At 39.4% G+C, this 15,027-nt stretch overlaps 1 protein-coding gene across 24 annotated transcripts in view; it reads right to left on the reverse strand.

The window, feature by feature from the left end:
• NEB (nebulin) overlaps window positions 1-15,027 on the reverse strand; it is a 201,930-nt gene that overhangs the window by 161,971 nt on the left and 24,932 nt on the right. For all 24 annotated transcript variants that reach the window (XM_029910553.1, XM_029910554.1, XM_029910551.1 and 21 more), the window contains exons 21-33: window positions 14,479-14,676; window positions 12,318-12,425; window positions 10,761-10,859; window positions 10,021-10,125; window positions 9,825-9,932; window positions 8,668-8,979; window positions 8,367-8,573; window positions 6,347-6,451; window positions 5,851-5,958; window positions 4,273-4,584; window positions 2,803-3,009; window positions 2,421-2,525; window positions 694-801 (exon numbers count right to left, since the gene is read on the reverse strand). In XM_029910553.1, coding sequence (XP_029766413.1) covers window positions 694-801; window positions 2,421-2,525; window positions 2,803-3,009; window positions 4,273-4,584; window positions 5,851-5,958; window positions 6,347-6,451; window positions 8,367-8,573; window positions 8,668-8,979; window positions 9,825-9,932; window positions 10,021-10,125; window positions 10,761-10,859; window positions 12,318-12,425; window positions 14,479-14,676 — 2,082 coding nt within the window. The remainder of the gene's footprint in view (window positions 1-693; window positions 802-2,420; window positions 2,526-2,802; window positions 3,010-4,272; window positions 4,585-5,850; window positions 5,959-6,346; window positions 6,452-8,366; window positions 8,574-8,667; window positions 8,980-9,824; window positions 9,933-10,020; window positions 10,126-10,760; window positions 10,860-12,317; window positions 12,426-14,478; window positions 14,677-15,027) is intronic.

The following is a 15,027-nucleotide window of genomic DNA, read 5'->3' on the forward strand; positions in this document are numbered from 1 at the left end:
GCATACTATATAAACAAGACTGCCAGGTAACCAGGGTTCAGATAGTCAAGAGATGACTGTATTCAGCTTGTTTCTGAAGTCCATATGGAAATCCATATCAGTTGATAATTGCATAGCATCACAAAATAGTGCTCAGAGCAGTGGCGGATTAATGATTTTGCCGCACCTAGGCCCTGGCATAATTGCCGCCCCCGGCCCCATATGAACTTGTTTTACTTTTTTTACAAATTTGTTTGAACTAAAATGAATCTAAATATCATTAAAATAGTTGAACATTTACAAGTTTTATTATAAATAAAATTACAAGTACAGCGGACCCTTGCTTGAACGCGCGTCTGTATAGCGCGATTTCGCTTATAGTGCGGGACCGCGCATGGATCCAAAACCGAGAACTGCTTAATTTCTTCCTTCCAGTCATATTATTAACTTCTGTGATTCTCACGAGTATGTTTACTAAATGGCGTCGTGCCGTCATTGGTGGTTTCAATACGTGCTATGATTGGTAGAATCGTGGCGTCACTGATGCCGCGATTACAAAAATGCTGCTACTATAAATTTGCTGCCCTAGGCCTAGGCCTTGTTGGCCTAGGCCTAGGCAATAATATGCCGCTGGCTCAGAGTATAGTATTATGTGCTGCAGAAAGTTACAATAAAGTAGATCCTCCAATTTCTATCCAAATTAATTATACTTACATCACTGGCAATCTTTTGGGAAGCCTTAGCAGCAATTACAGAGATGGCATCTGGTTTCAGATCATACCCTTTGGCAATTGTTTTTTTCCAGTCTGCTTTGTAATAAGCCTTAAAGAAAAAAAAAAGAACCAACAATTTTTCTTATTACGAGTAGTTAATAATCTTAGACTACTGTAAACTCGTGTTTCTGTATGACAAATATTACATTGAGTAACATTCATTTTAGGTCTGTTCAAGTTTACTACAAGGATAATTCAGTGTTTTCAAGTAGTCACTTCAAATCAGTGTAGCTAAACTGTCTCCTTTTCTCAGTTAGCATTTTTGGCAATTTCTAGGAAAAATGGCCTTAACAATGGTAGTAAACGAGGTCTAGAACTATGTAATTTTTTTTCTTCAAATAGTAAATTTGCCCCAACATGAATTTTTGGGGGCATCAAAATTATTCACAAATTAAGGTCAAATTTAGTAAAAGTTTCTGCTGAAAAGACTAATTATTTTTTGCAAATGTTGAAATATATCTTTTGAACGTTTTAAAAACCACCATTTCAACATTTCATTTCAAAGTGACATTTTCAAAACGAAATGTCAATTCAAAATAACATTTGAAACATTTCATTCATCCGGAAAGATTTTGGGGGGGTTGGTTTGAAACGCACACATTGCCACCCCCCGCCCCGCAGATTTTTGGGTTCAGCCACCGAACCAAAAAATAAGTCTAGGGAAGGCCCTTGCTCAAAAGCCGTTTGGACTTCACTGAGTCAATGGGAAATGTACCTAAGTAAAGGCTTCAGGATTAGGTCCTATCATCTTAAGTAAACTGCAGGAAGCAGAGTGATTAGTTCAGGGATTGGTAACAGAATATCTCTCAGGGTAGGTCTACACTTACCCGGTAGTTCGGCGGCAAGCGATTGAACTTCTGGGTTCGACTTATCGCGTCTTGTCTGGACGCGATAAGTCGAACCCGGAAGTGCTCGCCGTCGACTGCGGTACTCCAGCTAGACGAGTGTGGACCAAGGTAAGTTCGAACTAAGGTACTTCGAACTTCAGCTACGTTATTCACGTAGCTGAAGTTGCGTACCTTAGTTCGAATTAGGGGGTTAGTGTAGACCTGGCCTCAGTTGCTGGTGTGACCCTGACACCAGACTGGCAGTGGTTCAAAATGACTTGATGTTATCTACTGGACTATATAAAAGGAGTTGGTGATCTCTGGCCAGTTCCTAGAGGGCAAATGTCCTCATCACCAAATTCACTATTATAATTGCTATGAAAGGGCTCCATCATTCCCTTGCTGGCAGTCTCAACAGAGAACCTTACAGTGATAGACTAGAAACACAGATAGATACATAGATACTAAAGCTAAGGATTGACTAGTCATAAAGATTGAACTATTGTCCCTCCCCTAAGTGAAGTAAAGAAAGAATTTCAAATCTCCACACTGAACTGAATCTGGACATTAAATGATATTCTGAGTTTCTTATTATTTCTAACTAGTCATTTAGGCCTCAGTGCAGCAAAGCACTCAAGCATATGTTACATCCACCTGTATTCAACAAGGCACTTAAAGCACACATTTAGCTTTAAGTACATGCATGCAGGCAAGAGCTTTGCTGAACTGGAGCGTTACACATTTTCAGTATTCAAATTTTACACCACAAATATACCCAAAACCCCATAAATAGAAAACTAATACACAATAATAATTGAATAATTTATTGTCAAATACTCACATCGCTCATGTTTAATGCGTTGACCTTTGCTTGAATAAATTGAGGAACATCAGGGTCCAGAGTGTATTTGTGTTTCAGTTTCTCACCCTCCTGCTTATAATTTATCTAAGAAGGAAAATAATACACAATATCTCTTTTACAAGATACAAGGCAGGTCGCATCAGCTTAATCATATACAAGTAGCAATGTTTAACATTTACCAATAAACTTCAGTTTTACTACATGTATAGCCCTTAAAACGCAAAAGGTCTATTAGATTACATTTGAGTCTTTGTATTTCAATACATGCATATCACAACAATGGTATAAGACAACGAATCAGGAACATATACAACTGACAAATTCTGTCCTGTCCACAGTAGTGTGTGGAGAAACTGTTTACCTCACTCAGTTGCTTGGTATTGTGCTGAGCCAAAACCATTGGCATTGAGTCTGGTAGACTTGTGAACCTGAAGGTGTCTGGGTTCTGGCGATATTTCTTTTCATTTAATGCCTCTCCGGCTTTTTTAACCTTTTCAGCATCCAGAGAACCCAGAGGGCTCCATCCAATACCTTTGAACCAGCTGTTGTAATCTTGTTTGTACAAGTTCTGAAAAAAGACAAATCCTAAATTGGTCAAAGATTGCAAACAATTTCCCATTGAATAGCATTCCTTCTATTCAAAGTGATAATCACGTGACCTAGTCAGTGTGGTCTGCATTTGACAGAAAATATTTATAGTTTCTTATTGGAGAAATGGAAAGCTTTGCTTTACCCTTTTTACACTTCTCTATAATTTCCTGGGATTTTGTCCTGGGTGCCCTACATGCCTTGTTTCATACATTTGGTAGACTCTCTCAATTAATATTTACCAAGTTCCTTCTCTCTTCCCCTTCTACGGTCCCACCTATTCTTAAAACATTCCTGCTACAACACAGTGACCCTGAGCATTCTTTGTTTGTTCTGCATTGTATAGGACTAGACTGGACTTGCTTTTACAATAATAAACTCTTTAGGGCAATGACTTGGATTTTTGTATGCCATATTTCACCTGTTGTATAATATGTGAAATTTATAGCACTGTGGGTGAAATTTATTCCACCTGCATAAAACCCAGGGTATCTTTGCAGGTGAAGTGCTGGGAGGTTGGGACCACTCAATCCATGGCTCCTCCCTTGACCTGCCCCCAACCTACTCTCAAACTGACCTTCCATGCTGGCCTTGCAGAGGCTGGTTCAGAAACCAGTTCTGCAGTGCAGAGTGCAGTGTCCACTCAGCCAACTGAAACCCCATTCCTGCACAACCCATGAAGGGTCTAAGTGGAATGTAGTGTCCTATGTTGGTTCCCTGTATTGGGTTGACTTTCTAATAATAATAGTTATATTTTTGCCCACTCTCGCTGATAAGGAGCCACCTCGTTATTATGTGGTCTCAGTCTGAGATGAGGACAAGATCAAGGAGCTTTCAAAATAGCTCCTCAGTTAACCAAACAAAAATGGGGTGCACTGCAAAACAAAGAATCAGTTTTGTGCTCAAGTGTGATAAAAGGCATTTTAAAAAGTCCTATGAATTCAGTATTCCAAAAGTACAATCTCTACTAGTACGCACATGCCAAAAATTCCATTGAGTAGGACTCTAGCCAGGAATGTAACACCTCCAAAGCTCCAAACCATCAGCTGCCAAAGTAAAATTGTATAGTTTCCCCCCAAATAGATAATAAAGTCTATTTAAAATTTTTTACAGGGATATGCTGAGCTCTAACACAGCAATGGGACCTTCCAGATAATAATAATCAAGCTTTTATTCTACTTTTCTTGGGATGCATTGTATTGTTTTTAAGCAACTATGAAATTGGCAAAGTTGAAACACTTACATTACTTTGAATTTGCATCATGTTCTTTGTAAGTTCAACATTCATGGCATCCGGCAGATACGTGTAATGGTGGATCAGATGTTTGTAGTGGGTATTGGAGGCTATGTCTTGAGACTGTTTAGCAGCCTGGATACTGATCATATCAGCAGGTGTATGATAGTTGGTCTTGGTCTTCTCATAGTCCTTCTTGTACTCACGCTCAGACTGCAACTTTGCCACATTCATATAATGAACAAGTTTGGGATCATCACGCACACTTCTGAAACCAACATGTTTTCCTTTTGCCTTTTCATAAGCTTCTTTGTATTTATACTGGAGGGAGAGGGAGAGGAGGGTAAATGTACTTTGCATATCTATTGGATATGTATATTGATATCTAGATTTAATGTTTAGACAACAGAAAGGTGTCCTTTCTTGTAATGCTCTTTGGGGAAGGTACTGGAGGAGGTGCAGGTAGTTCAGATGGGTCAGCCATCCCAAATGGAATACCCAGTGTCTATATGTATACTAGACTTTCTTGGAAATATCCCAATATTGCCCTACTAGCAGTGTAGCAATGGGGGTAGTAGTGGTGTGATTTAAAATCACTGGATCAGCCTCCAGTTTGTGCAATTAGCACAATAAAGCCTGCTGAGCCGTACGTAGGTTCCCCCTCCACTCTATGGCAAAATATGTCCCAGGATGAAGTGTATCATGCCACTGCAATGTGCATGCAATAGATTATCTGGCAATTTACCATAGCCAGATTATGCTGCTTAATAGCTTTGTCATATAGCCATCTATGACAAATGGATTAAAACAGACACCACAGCAGCTTCTGTTTATATAAAGCAATGAGATCAGAATAAAATAGGCCTCTTCCCATTTTGCTACTATAACAATCTGTTTTATCAGCAGCCTTCTCAAACCCTTTCCATATAGTAATGCTGGCAAACCACCATAGCTGAAGGGAAAGAGGATCCTGTTGGAAGTTAGTCTCTCACTGCCCACGCAGAGAAGGTGGAAACAAAACTGTGGGGGAAACTATGACCAAACAATGAGGCTGGATATATAGCATCTCTGCCAGAGCAGGCTAGCAACTTCTGAGAGAGGGTAAGGCAAAAGTGTCACATAAAAGGTGCCAGATCAGAGCCAACTTACAAAGCTAATAAAAATCACACTTTATCTAACTCAAACCAGAGCAGGTAAAGGGTAAGCTGCCTACCCTAAGGAGACCTCATTAGTGATTATGTTAAGAAAATTGAAGTAGAATAATTTTTATAAGCGTTTTCAACAAGCATTAAATTTTAAAGGCCAGATCTTCAGCTATCGTAAGTGGACAGAGCTCCACTGACTTCAGCAGACCTATGTCCAATTACTCCAGCTGAGGATCTGGCCCTAAATATTCTATTAGAGAATTTATTACTTAAACTAACATTTTGAGCCAGACTGAGAATCTGTTACTCACACTTGTGACTCCAAAGAGACTTCTTGTGTGAGTAACTGCTCGCTAATGGGGGTAAAGGGTTCACAATCTGGCCTATACTGTAAGATTTTTGTTGAGAAATGATACAAAATTTACCTGAAATTGATACTTACGTCACTAGCAATGTTTCTTGAGGCCTTAGCTAGAGTAAATGGAATAGCATCACCTAACACATTGTTCCCCTTGGCTATCAAATCATGGTAATCGTGTTTATAATATGCCTAAAAAAAGAAAATTCAAATATTATTCAGGAGGGTTAATAGCACCATGTGAACTGCACACAATTCAAATAGTTACTTCTGAACTACTATAAGTATTGCAGGATCTGGATGATGTAGTGGTACCATGTACCTCGTTCATCATTTATTAGAATACATCCACATTAAATAAGCTATACTGGTTTGCAAATTCAAATTATAAAATAACAATGACAGCAATTATTTTGTTATAATTTGATTATGTAGAACTGCATCTGCATATCAACCAAAAACCAGGTGAATTGCTTATGTGGTATCATTATTTGGACATATTATGTAGCTTACACTACTCATCACTACTTATTTCATTAACAGCATGTGACTTAGTCATATCCTTCAAGAAACCACTTACATCACTGATGTTGGCTGCATTGTATCTAGCCTGGATAAACTGTGGGACATCTGGTGTCATGGTGTATTTATGTTTGACTTCCTCTCCTGAAGATTTGTATAACCTCTGCAAAACACATGACATAGTTAATCACTTCTTTCCAAGCATAATGAGCTTCAGATCACTGTGTATTAACAGAGGGCTCAAGTTTGGTCTCACAGACATATATTGCCACCTATCTCATAAAATCAGTGACTGCACTTTCATGCACAGGCTCTGATTTTACAGGCTATGTACTAGCCTATATGATATAAATATCATGCCATAAGTTGTTCCACCAGAGGAAAAGCACATATAGAAAAATTAAACATTAGTATGAAACAAATGCACATAGAAACATACCCATCTGTGAAAGAGAGACAGCACAAGACAATGATAAGGAATTGTAATACAGAGCAGAACCTGGCTACCTTGCAATGACTAAAAAACATATTGTGATTTACTGAATTTTATGAATTAGTGAAGATGGGAACACCACAAGGCAGGAAAATGTAGTATGTCCATTAAATTTGACAGTTCTGGTTGGATTTAAGTATTTATGCTAATACTTAAAATGGCAGTAAATATACTGTAAGTATATTCTAAAAAGACTTAGTAAAATGGCACCTCACCATAGTGTTTTACTATTAAACCTTTTCCAGGACTGGAAGGTTTTTGTGACAATGGCAAAGCGTATGGATTAATGAAAGGAAGATCAGGGAGATTCTCCTGTCCTTTTCAGTTTCATAAGTTCACAATGACCATTCTGATCTTGGAGCGTGAACTAAAACCCTGAATCTGTTTTGTATGGTCACACTTTATCCAGTGAAGCTAAAAGTGCTTTATCTTACAAATTTAATTGTGTCATCATAGAGGGAGGCCCCAATTTTTAAAGGTACACCTCTACCTCGATATAACGCCACCCGATATAACACGAATTCTGATATAATGCAGCAAAGCAGTGCTCCGGGGGGGGGGGGGAGGCTGCGCACTCCAGCGGATCAAAGCAAGTTCGATATAACGCGGTTTCACCTATAACGCATTAAGATTTTTTGGCTCCCAAGGACAGCGTTCTATCGAGGCAGAGGTGTATTTAGCCATTGCCGCACTCCAGCATTGCAATACCTAACTGGTTTAGGAGCCTAAGTCTTATTTTCAAAAAGGGTTTAGGCACTTAGGAATCAAAATCCCATCGACAGTCAATAGGATTTAAGCTCCTAGTGCATAAATCCCTTTTGAAAGTGAGACTGAGGTGTTGCAATGCTAAGTGCAGCAATGCCTAAATACCTTTACAAATCTGGACTGGACTCCCTGAGAGTCAATAAGTCTGAGGGTGTAAACTTTGTGTGATATCTGTAGTTGCACATACAGTTGTAAGAATATTTTTAATTCATTTCAGTGTTGCAATTTAAAATATGGGCCAGATCCTCAGCTGCTACAAATCAGAATAGCATAGCTCTTTTGGATAAAATGCTGGCCCTATTGAAGTGAATGGAAATGTTACCATTGACTTCAACAGGGCTGGGATTTCACCCTTTGAGCTATAGTGATTTACACTAGCTGAAGATCTAGCCAATACTGCTCTCAGTAACCACAGTGTAAAATGCTGGGTGAGGTTTTATGGCCTCTGTTGTGCAGTAGATCAGACTAGATGATCATAACAGTCATTTCTGGCCTTAAAATCTATGAATCATTGGAATTAGGAGTAAGTCCACTGAAGTCAGCAGAGATACTCAGTACAAAACCCATTATACATGTTCGTTGGGGTTTTGTGTGTATATGCTCATATCCGACTATATTAATATCACAACTATAAAAACTGCAGAACCCCCCCCCCCCACTGTTTTTCTCTCTGATACGGAAATATCTTTCCACAGATGTAATAACCACTTACAGGGAAATAGTGTGATTGTTTATTTCACTTAAACCGGTATGTAGATATAGATATTTCTGTAGACACTTCCTTATTTTGTTATGTTCCCTTTCTCCCAGGCTTACTCACATCATTGAGTTGAAGTGTATTCTGTTTAGCTTGGACCATAACCGGGGAGTCCACCACACTGGTAAATTTGATGGTGTCTGGGTGCTGACGATATTTATTCTCATTCAGGGCTTCTCCCGCTTTTCTAGCTTTCTCTACATCCAATGAACCAATGGGGATCCAGCCAATGCCTTTCATCCAGCTATCATAGTCTTCTTTGTAGGCATGCTACAAAAAGAAGTGACCACACAGATCAGATAGTTATGTCTGCCTTTGCCTGATCCCTCTGGGTACATTCTGTACAAAGAAGCATGTTACTTACATTACTCTGTATCTGCATCATGTTTTTGGAGAGTTCCAAGTTCATCGCATCAGGTAAGTAAGTGTAATTGTGGATCAGCTGCTTGTAATTAACATTGCTGGCAATGTCCTGAGCCTGCCTGGCAGCCACAACATTGACCATATCTAATGGGATGTTGTATTTGGTTTTTGTTTTCTCATAATCTTTCTTGTATTCCCGCTCGGACTGCATCTTGGCTATATTCATATAGTGAACCAGTTTGGGGTCATCCTGGAGGCTTTGGAAGCCAACAAGTTTACCCTTGGCAAGTTCATAGTCTTTTTTATAGTGGACCTGTCAAAGCACAATCAGACATAAAATACACTTTCTTTAGTGAGCAATTTAAACCCCCATTTATAAGGAAGCAATTTGTAAGAAACACGTATTGTTACACCTTAATAGCCCCCTTTTTTGCAGGGTACAAAAAGCCAAAAAAAAAAAAGAACCCCCATTTATAAGGAAGCAATTCTAGGGAAATTATAATTATTAAAGTGTAACAAATGTAATTGTTTATCATTAAAATAATCATAATAAAACTTAATACTTATATCTCTTTACATTTTCATTGCTGTACAAATATTAACTAATTAATCCTCACAGCTTCCCCCCACCCCCACCCCAAGGTAGGTATTATTATCCCAATACTGCACATGGAGGAGGAGGGAAGTCAGAGGTATATTAAGTGACTTCCCCAAGGTTACACACCAAGGATCTGTTCCAAAGCCCACTGAAGTCATTGGGAGTCTTTCCATGACTTTAACACCAGGCTCCAATTACCCACAGAGTCATGATAATAACTCCGGTATTCCTTGGACATAGGACTGTGACTTGGAGACCTCATTGTCTCTCTTCATTACAGTAGAGTTGGTGATGTTTTATTTATTCAATGTGTGTTAAAAATGAGTGTCAGATTTTTCTTGACACTTATGTATCATTAAAATACATTAGTTAAGTAACAAAACAATAATTTAAAAACAGACTCAATGTCTATTAAAGTGTTCAGAAAAATAACCCAGCAAAGAATTCAATAAAACCCCACCTCAATAAACAATCCCTCAGATGTAATAGAAATGCAACCAATTTTAAAATAAATCATCACTACATGTAACTAATAGTTACATGAAATGGGGTGTACATACATCACTGGCAGCCTGTCTAGCAGCCTTGGCAACTCGGATGGAAATAGCATCATTTCTTAGGTCATATCCTTTTGATTTTAAGTCTTCCATGTCCATTTTGTAGTAGTTCTGGAAGAAAATGTCACTTTTGAAATAAAAATCTAAGCCTCCATTACTTTATGTTAAATCAAGTGCTCTTACTCCAACGTAAACTTACATCACTAATATTGTAGGCATTAACTTTAGCCTGGATAAACTGGGGCATGTCTGGAGGTAGGTGATAATTGTGAATTATAGCCTCACCTTTGGCTTTATATAATATCTGCAACAGAAAGTAAAAAATAAATTTGTCAGTCAAATGCTTATAAATTATAAATGCTTAAAACATGCTGAATCATATAGCATCTTACATAATAGCAATACTTTTATGTATACAATACTGTTATTTAAAAGGTGAAATCCTAGGCCCATTGAAGTGAATGGCAAAACGCCCATTAACTTCAACAGAGCCATAATTTCACTGAGAGAGTATAATACCTACATGTACACACATATTCTCAAACCTGTGGTAACCAGCCATTTGAGTGACTGACAAAATCTGGTTCCCCAACAGATGTTATTTTCTGGTAACACAATGAATTGTATTCAGTACATTTGAGGATAATTTCATGAGTGCCCTTAAGATAAAAGGCACTCAGTAAGGGGAGGTCTTGTGTATAGGTATCACCGAGGAAACTCAGATTACTTGAATTAAGTTTCACCTGCCTGAACCAGGGCTGAATTTGCCTCTTGTGCAGTGGAACCACATTGACTGCACTGCATGTGGGGACATCCACACCAATGAAGGGTGGGGCAGGATTTGTCTGATAGCACTTTGAGAAGAGGTGAACTGGCGCATTTGACTTCAGAATTCAATTTGTTAATGTATATAAGTCCACTAGAAATATCAGCACTTACATCACTCCTCTGGGCCTGGTTGATTTTAGCCTGTACTATAACAGGCTCATCTTCAATCTGGGTATATTTAATAGTGTCCGGATGCTGGCGATATTTTTTCTGTTCAGAAAATAAAAAGTCAATGTTACATTTCCTTGATGGCTAAAAACACCTTTTAATCTATTTCCATTGCACCTCTTTGTAAAAGTGAACATAGGATAACAATGTAATTTTACATCAGATGTGTCCTTATATACAAAGAAAATTTTAATCGTAGTGACATTAGGTATTTTCATAAACAAACAATTACTGTGTTGCATTTGCAACATTTGTGTGTATGAACATGCCGCTGTACTTTCAAAATGGAAAAGCATACGGAGAGATATGATTCTGCACACTTTTGTTACCAGTTCATGCTCTCGTGTGCATATTTTGCACACGCAACGTAAGTGCACACACTTTAAAATGTTGACCTTGGTGCGTATCTTCCATTGGCACTAATGGAAGCTCTTGACCCTATTCTGCTTTCTTTACTCCTTTACAACCTCATAGCCTTCACTGGGTTGCACAGGCATGAGAAAAAATAGAATTTGGTCCAGTATCTTCCATTTCCTATGCATCATATTGCAATCTGTAATGATAGTGATCATACTATGATCATTATTTTCAGCTTAGTCATTTATCCATCATCCCACTGAAGTCAAAAAGTAATCGCAAACAGACAAGTGTAGGTGAAAAAGACAACTGGAGAAAAAACATCCATATGCATAAATTGCAAACCTGGACCAAACCATCAAATTTGCTGTTAGGTAAAGTTTCATTGCAGGCCTCAGAAAATTATATAAGCACTTGCCATTGGCTGTGTGGTGTGCCTAATTTACTCCTAAAAGAAGACATCAGACCATATCCTGCAGTGTTAGTAGAAGTCAAGATGAATTTGAATGCAGATTGGTGGCAGGATATCCACCAATCATTACGTTTATTTTTGTTCACTACAACTCTCCTGTCTAACTTCAGCCTATCGTATGTGAAATATGAAATAATGGCAGCTCTCGGATTCTCTGCTGATGATGGTTGTGATCTAAAAACGGAGCGAATTTTGCTGAGCTGCCTTTTCAACCTCAGGAAGATCTGAAGGAAATCTTCTTGTCTTGCCTAGTTTTTTCTTTCTTGTTGGTTCAAAACAATGGTGGAAAGCGGGCCCGGCACTCTTTGGGTCAGGGATACTCAGAACTAGCAGGAACGATGTTCCGCCTCCAGGAACTCTTGGCTCTTTATAGTCCCAAACACTGCTCAGTAACAAGAGCACTTAAATATTGTGTAGGAGGAAACCAATGCATGAAAGAACATGTGTTTTTAATATTGGTGAATATCAGTATTCGTATCAAATACTCTTTACCCATTGGACTGATCTTGCAGGGAATTCCATTAAAGGCATGGATTACTTGAAAGGGTATTTCACATGTAAATGAACAACATGATATACAGTGTGAAGAGTAGTGTCTTGTTGCCTTAATATTGCTCTGGTGTGCACTCGATTGGAATAGTAATTAATTTAATCACATTGCATTTCTTTACCTCATTGAGAATGTCTGTAGCTCTCTTAGCCTTCTCTGCTTCCATTGACCCAAATGGCACCCAGCCACAACCTTTCATCCAGCTATTGTAGTCAGATTTATATTCATTCTGGAACAGAAAGACAAATGAGGAGTTCAATGAAAAGAGAACACTTACATTGGTCTGAATTGTCCATGTTTCAAACAGTCATAGCTGTAAGGAAGCTTGAAATGTTAATTTTTATATCAACAAAACTGGAATTGCCTAGGAGGCAAAGGGGAAGGAGGGGAGTGTCCTTACAAAATATAGAGAGGCCTCTATATCTTTATTACACCATCAGCATGATAGGCTGCTTCCTTCGTGATAAAAGTTTAGATATCTGTGCTCCCTTGAATGCATTCATGAATCTCCTGTTAACTTGAATGCATTCACCTGGTTCCCATTAAAGGGGCTTCACTGTATTCTATTCACGAAAGAAGACCTTTGCAAAGGTATAATTAAGGTTGGGAATACCTATACCTTAAACAAAGAGTTATCTTTTGTACTGTTCAGGTACTCAATTGCTATGGTAATAAGAGCCATAATAATGCTTATAAACTAACAGCTCATCTCGCTACCTGAGTGGGACCTTGGTGGGGCTGCTAGCAGTGGAGACACATTTTGGGGTTGGGGGAAGAGATCTCAACTGAGAGCAGTTGAGGCAGTGTTACATGAGCACCTCTCCTTTCCTGACCCCCACCCCTCCCACACACACTTTGCCTTCAGTATGTTGGGGCTGTTTCTTCTCTTCTCTCCCCCTGCTCCAGGGAGGGAGAGGAGAGGAGGGGGTCACATGCTGAATCTGGGCCTGGGCCAATGGATGGTACACGTGGTGCAGGGCTAGTGATTGGCTCCTTTCTTGTGGTGGTGGAGGGAGGGGACAGGGATTGATATTGGTTGCTGTCTGGGTAGAGTAGCCATTGTGGGCTTCCTGTTTCCCTTCGCACCCTTAAACTAGTATGCTGGATCTCTGGTGATGCCAGCAGCAGGGTTGATCACCAGTTCCAGGGTCTGGAAGGGATTTTTCCTTTGTGGAAAAACTGCATGATGAGGGGGTTTGCCTCTATGTTTCACATGGCTTATGGCTCCCCTCATCTCATCTTTTCTACATCTGGCACTAAAAGAGGAGTGAGTCAGGATTCTTCCCATTTCCAATAAGGGTCCCTTGGCAGGCCTGAGGGCACAGAGGGGGCATGGCCTTCACCCTCAGGTTTATAGTACAATGGGGTCTGGAGACCTAGTCTAAGAGTGGGAGAATTGTGGAATTCCACCACAATGCAGGTGAAGGCTTTAGACCTAAGACCTAGAGGGGGCCAACTCAGAGAGATGAAGGAAGGGGTCAGAGGTGAAGCTTGCCCTGAACCATGGCAACCAAACATTTCAGATGAAGAAGACTTCTGATTGTTTTTTGAGAAAGTTAGAGTAGGGGTGTGACTTAGGTCAAAATAAGGTTTATAATGGAAAGTAATTTACAACTTGAACTGCAAAGTCACTATCATGACTCCATAATACATGCACAGCCAGTTTACTGAAAATTCATTAAAAGAGAAAATCAAGTTAGCAGCTGTACATTCTGCCTTAGAGGTCACTCTTGCATATCATTTTTCAGTGCATATCTAAGACAATCCTTTTCACATACAGTATTTGTAGCCTTGAGCATCTCCACCAGGGCCGGCTCCAGGCACCAGCTAAAGAAGCAGGTGCTTGGGGCAGCCAATACCAGGGGGCGGCACTATGCCTGCTATTGGGGCAGCATGTCCTGGTCTTCGGCGGGAATTCGGCAGCGAGTCCCTCACTCCCTCTCTTCCTCTTTGAGGGAAGAAAAGGAGCGAAGAACCCACTGCTGAACTGCACTGCCGCGGCTTTTTTTTTTTTTTTTTTCGCTTTGGGTGGCAGAAAACCTGGAGCCAGCCCTGATCTCCACATTAGTTACATTGACAGAACTGGTCAGTAATAGCACACATACTTTTAGTCAATATCATATATTTCTAGAAGGCTTTGTATTTTCAGCACTTATGCTAACTACCAGCATGCTTTGCACTCACACTTCACGTACAGTGAATTGTAAATAACCCATTTGCATCAGCAGAACCTTCATAGAACTGGTCCATAATACCACACATATCAAAGCATGACCACTTACATCACTCTGCATAGAATAGGCCTTCTTTGCAAGTTCCACATTAATACTGTCAGGAGGATAAGAGTAATTATGTAGGAGATGCTTGTAGTCTATGCCGCTCGCGATAGCCTGAGATATCTTAGCCTGAGTGATTGGAATCATGTCCAGAGGTGCTGTATATCTGCTCTTTGACAATTCATAGCCTTTCTTGTACTCATGCTGTGGAAAGGAATTCAATACATATGTTTTGGATTAACACAGAAAACAGTTTTGTAAAAACAGATATTCTTTTCAGAAGAAAGTTACCTCCTGGCAACATCAAATGTTTTAAATAAGTTCAATATCTGCTAACTCCATGAGATGTATTAGAAACAGATGGAATTATAAGGCACAGAATATTATTTTTAAAGAAGTTCCTCAGATACGAAATGGTAAATAATTTGCTGTCATTAATCTATATTTTGAAACTACTGTTCTGAGATATCAGCAAATGTGATGACCTCCACCATTAGCTGTCAGACAGATTTAAGCCAAGAGTGTCCAACACCAGAGCACAGACCTTTAGCACTT

The sequence above is a fragment of the Terrapene carolina genome, unplaced genomic scaffold (assembly GCF_002925995.2).
Source record: "Terrapene carolina triunguis isolate 2854851 unplaced genomic scaffold, T_m_triunguis-2.0 Scaffold62, whole genome shotgun sequence".
NCBI lineage: Eukaryota > Metazoa > Chordata > Testudines > Emydidae > Terrapene > Terrapene triunguis.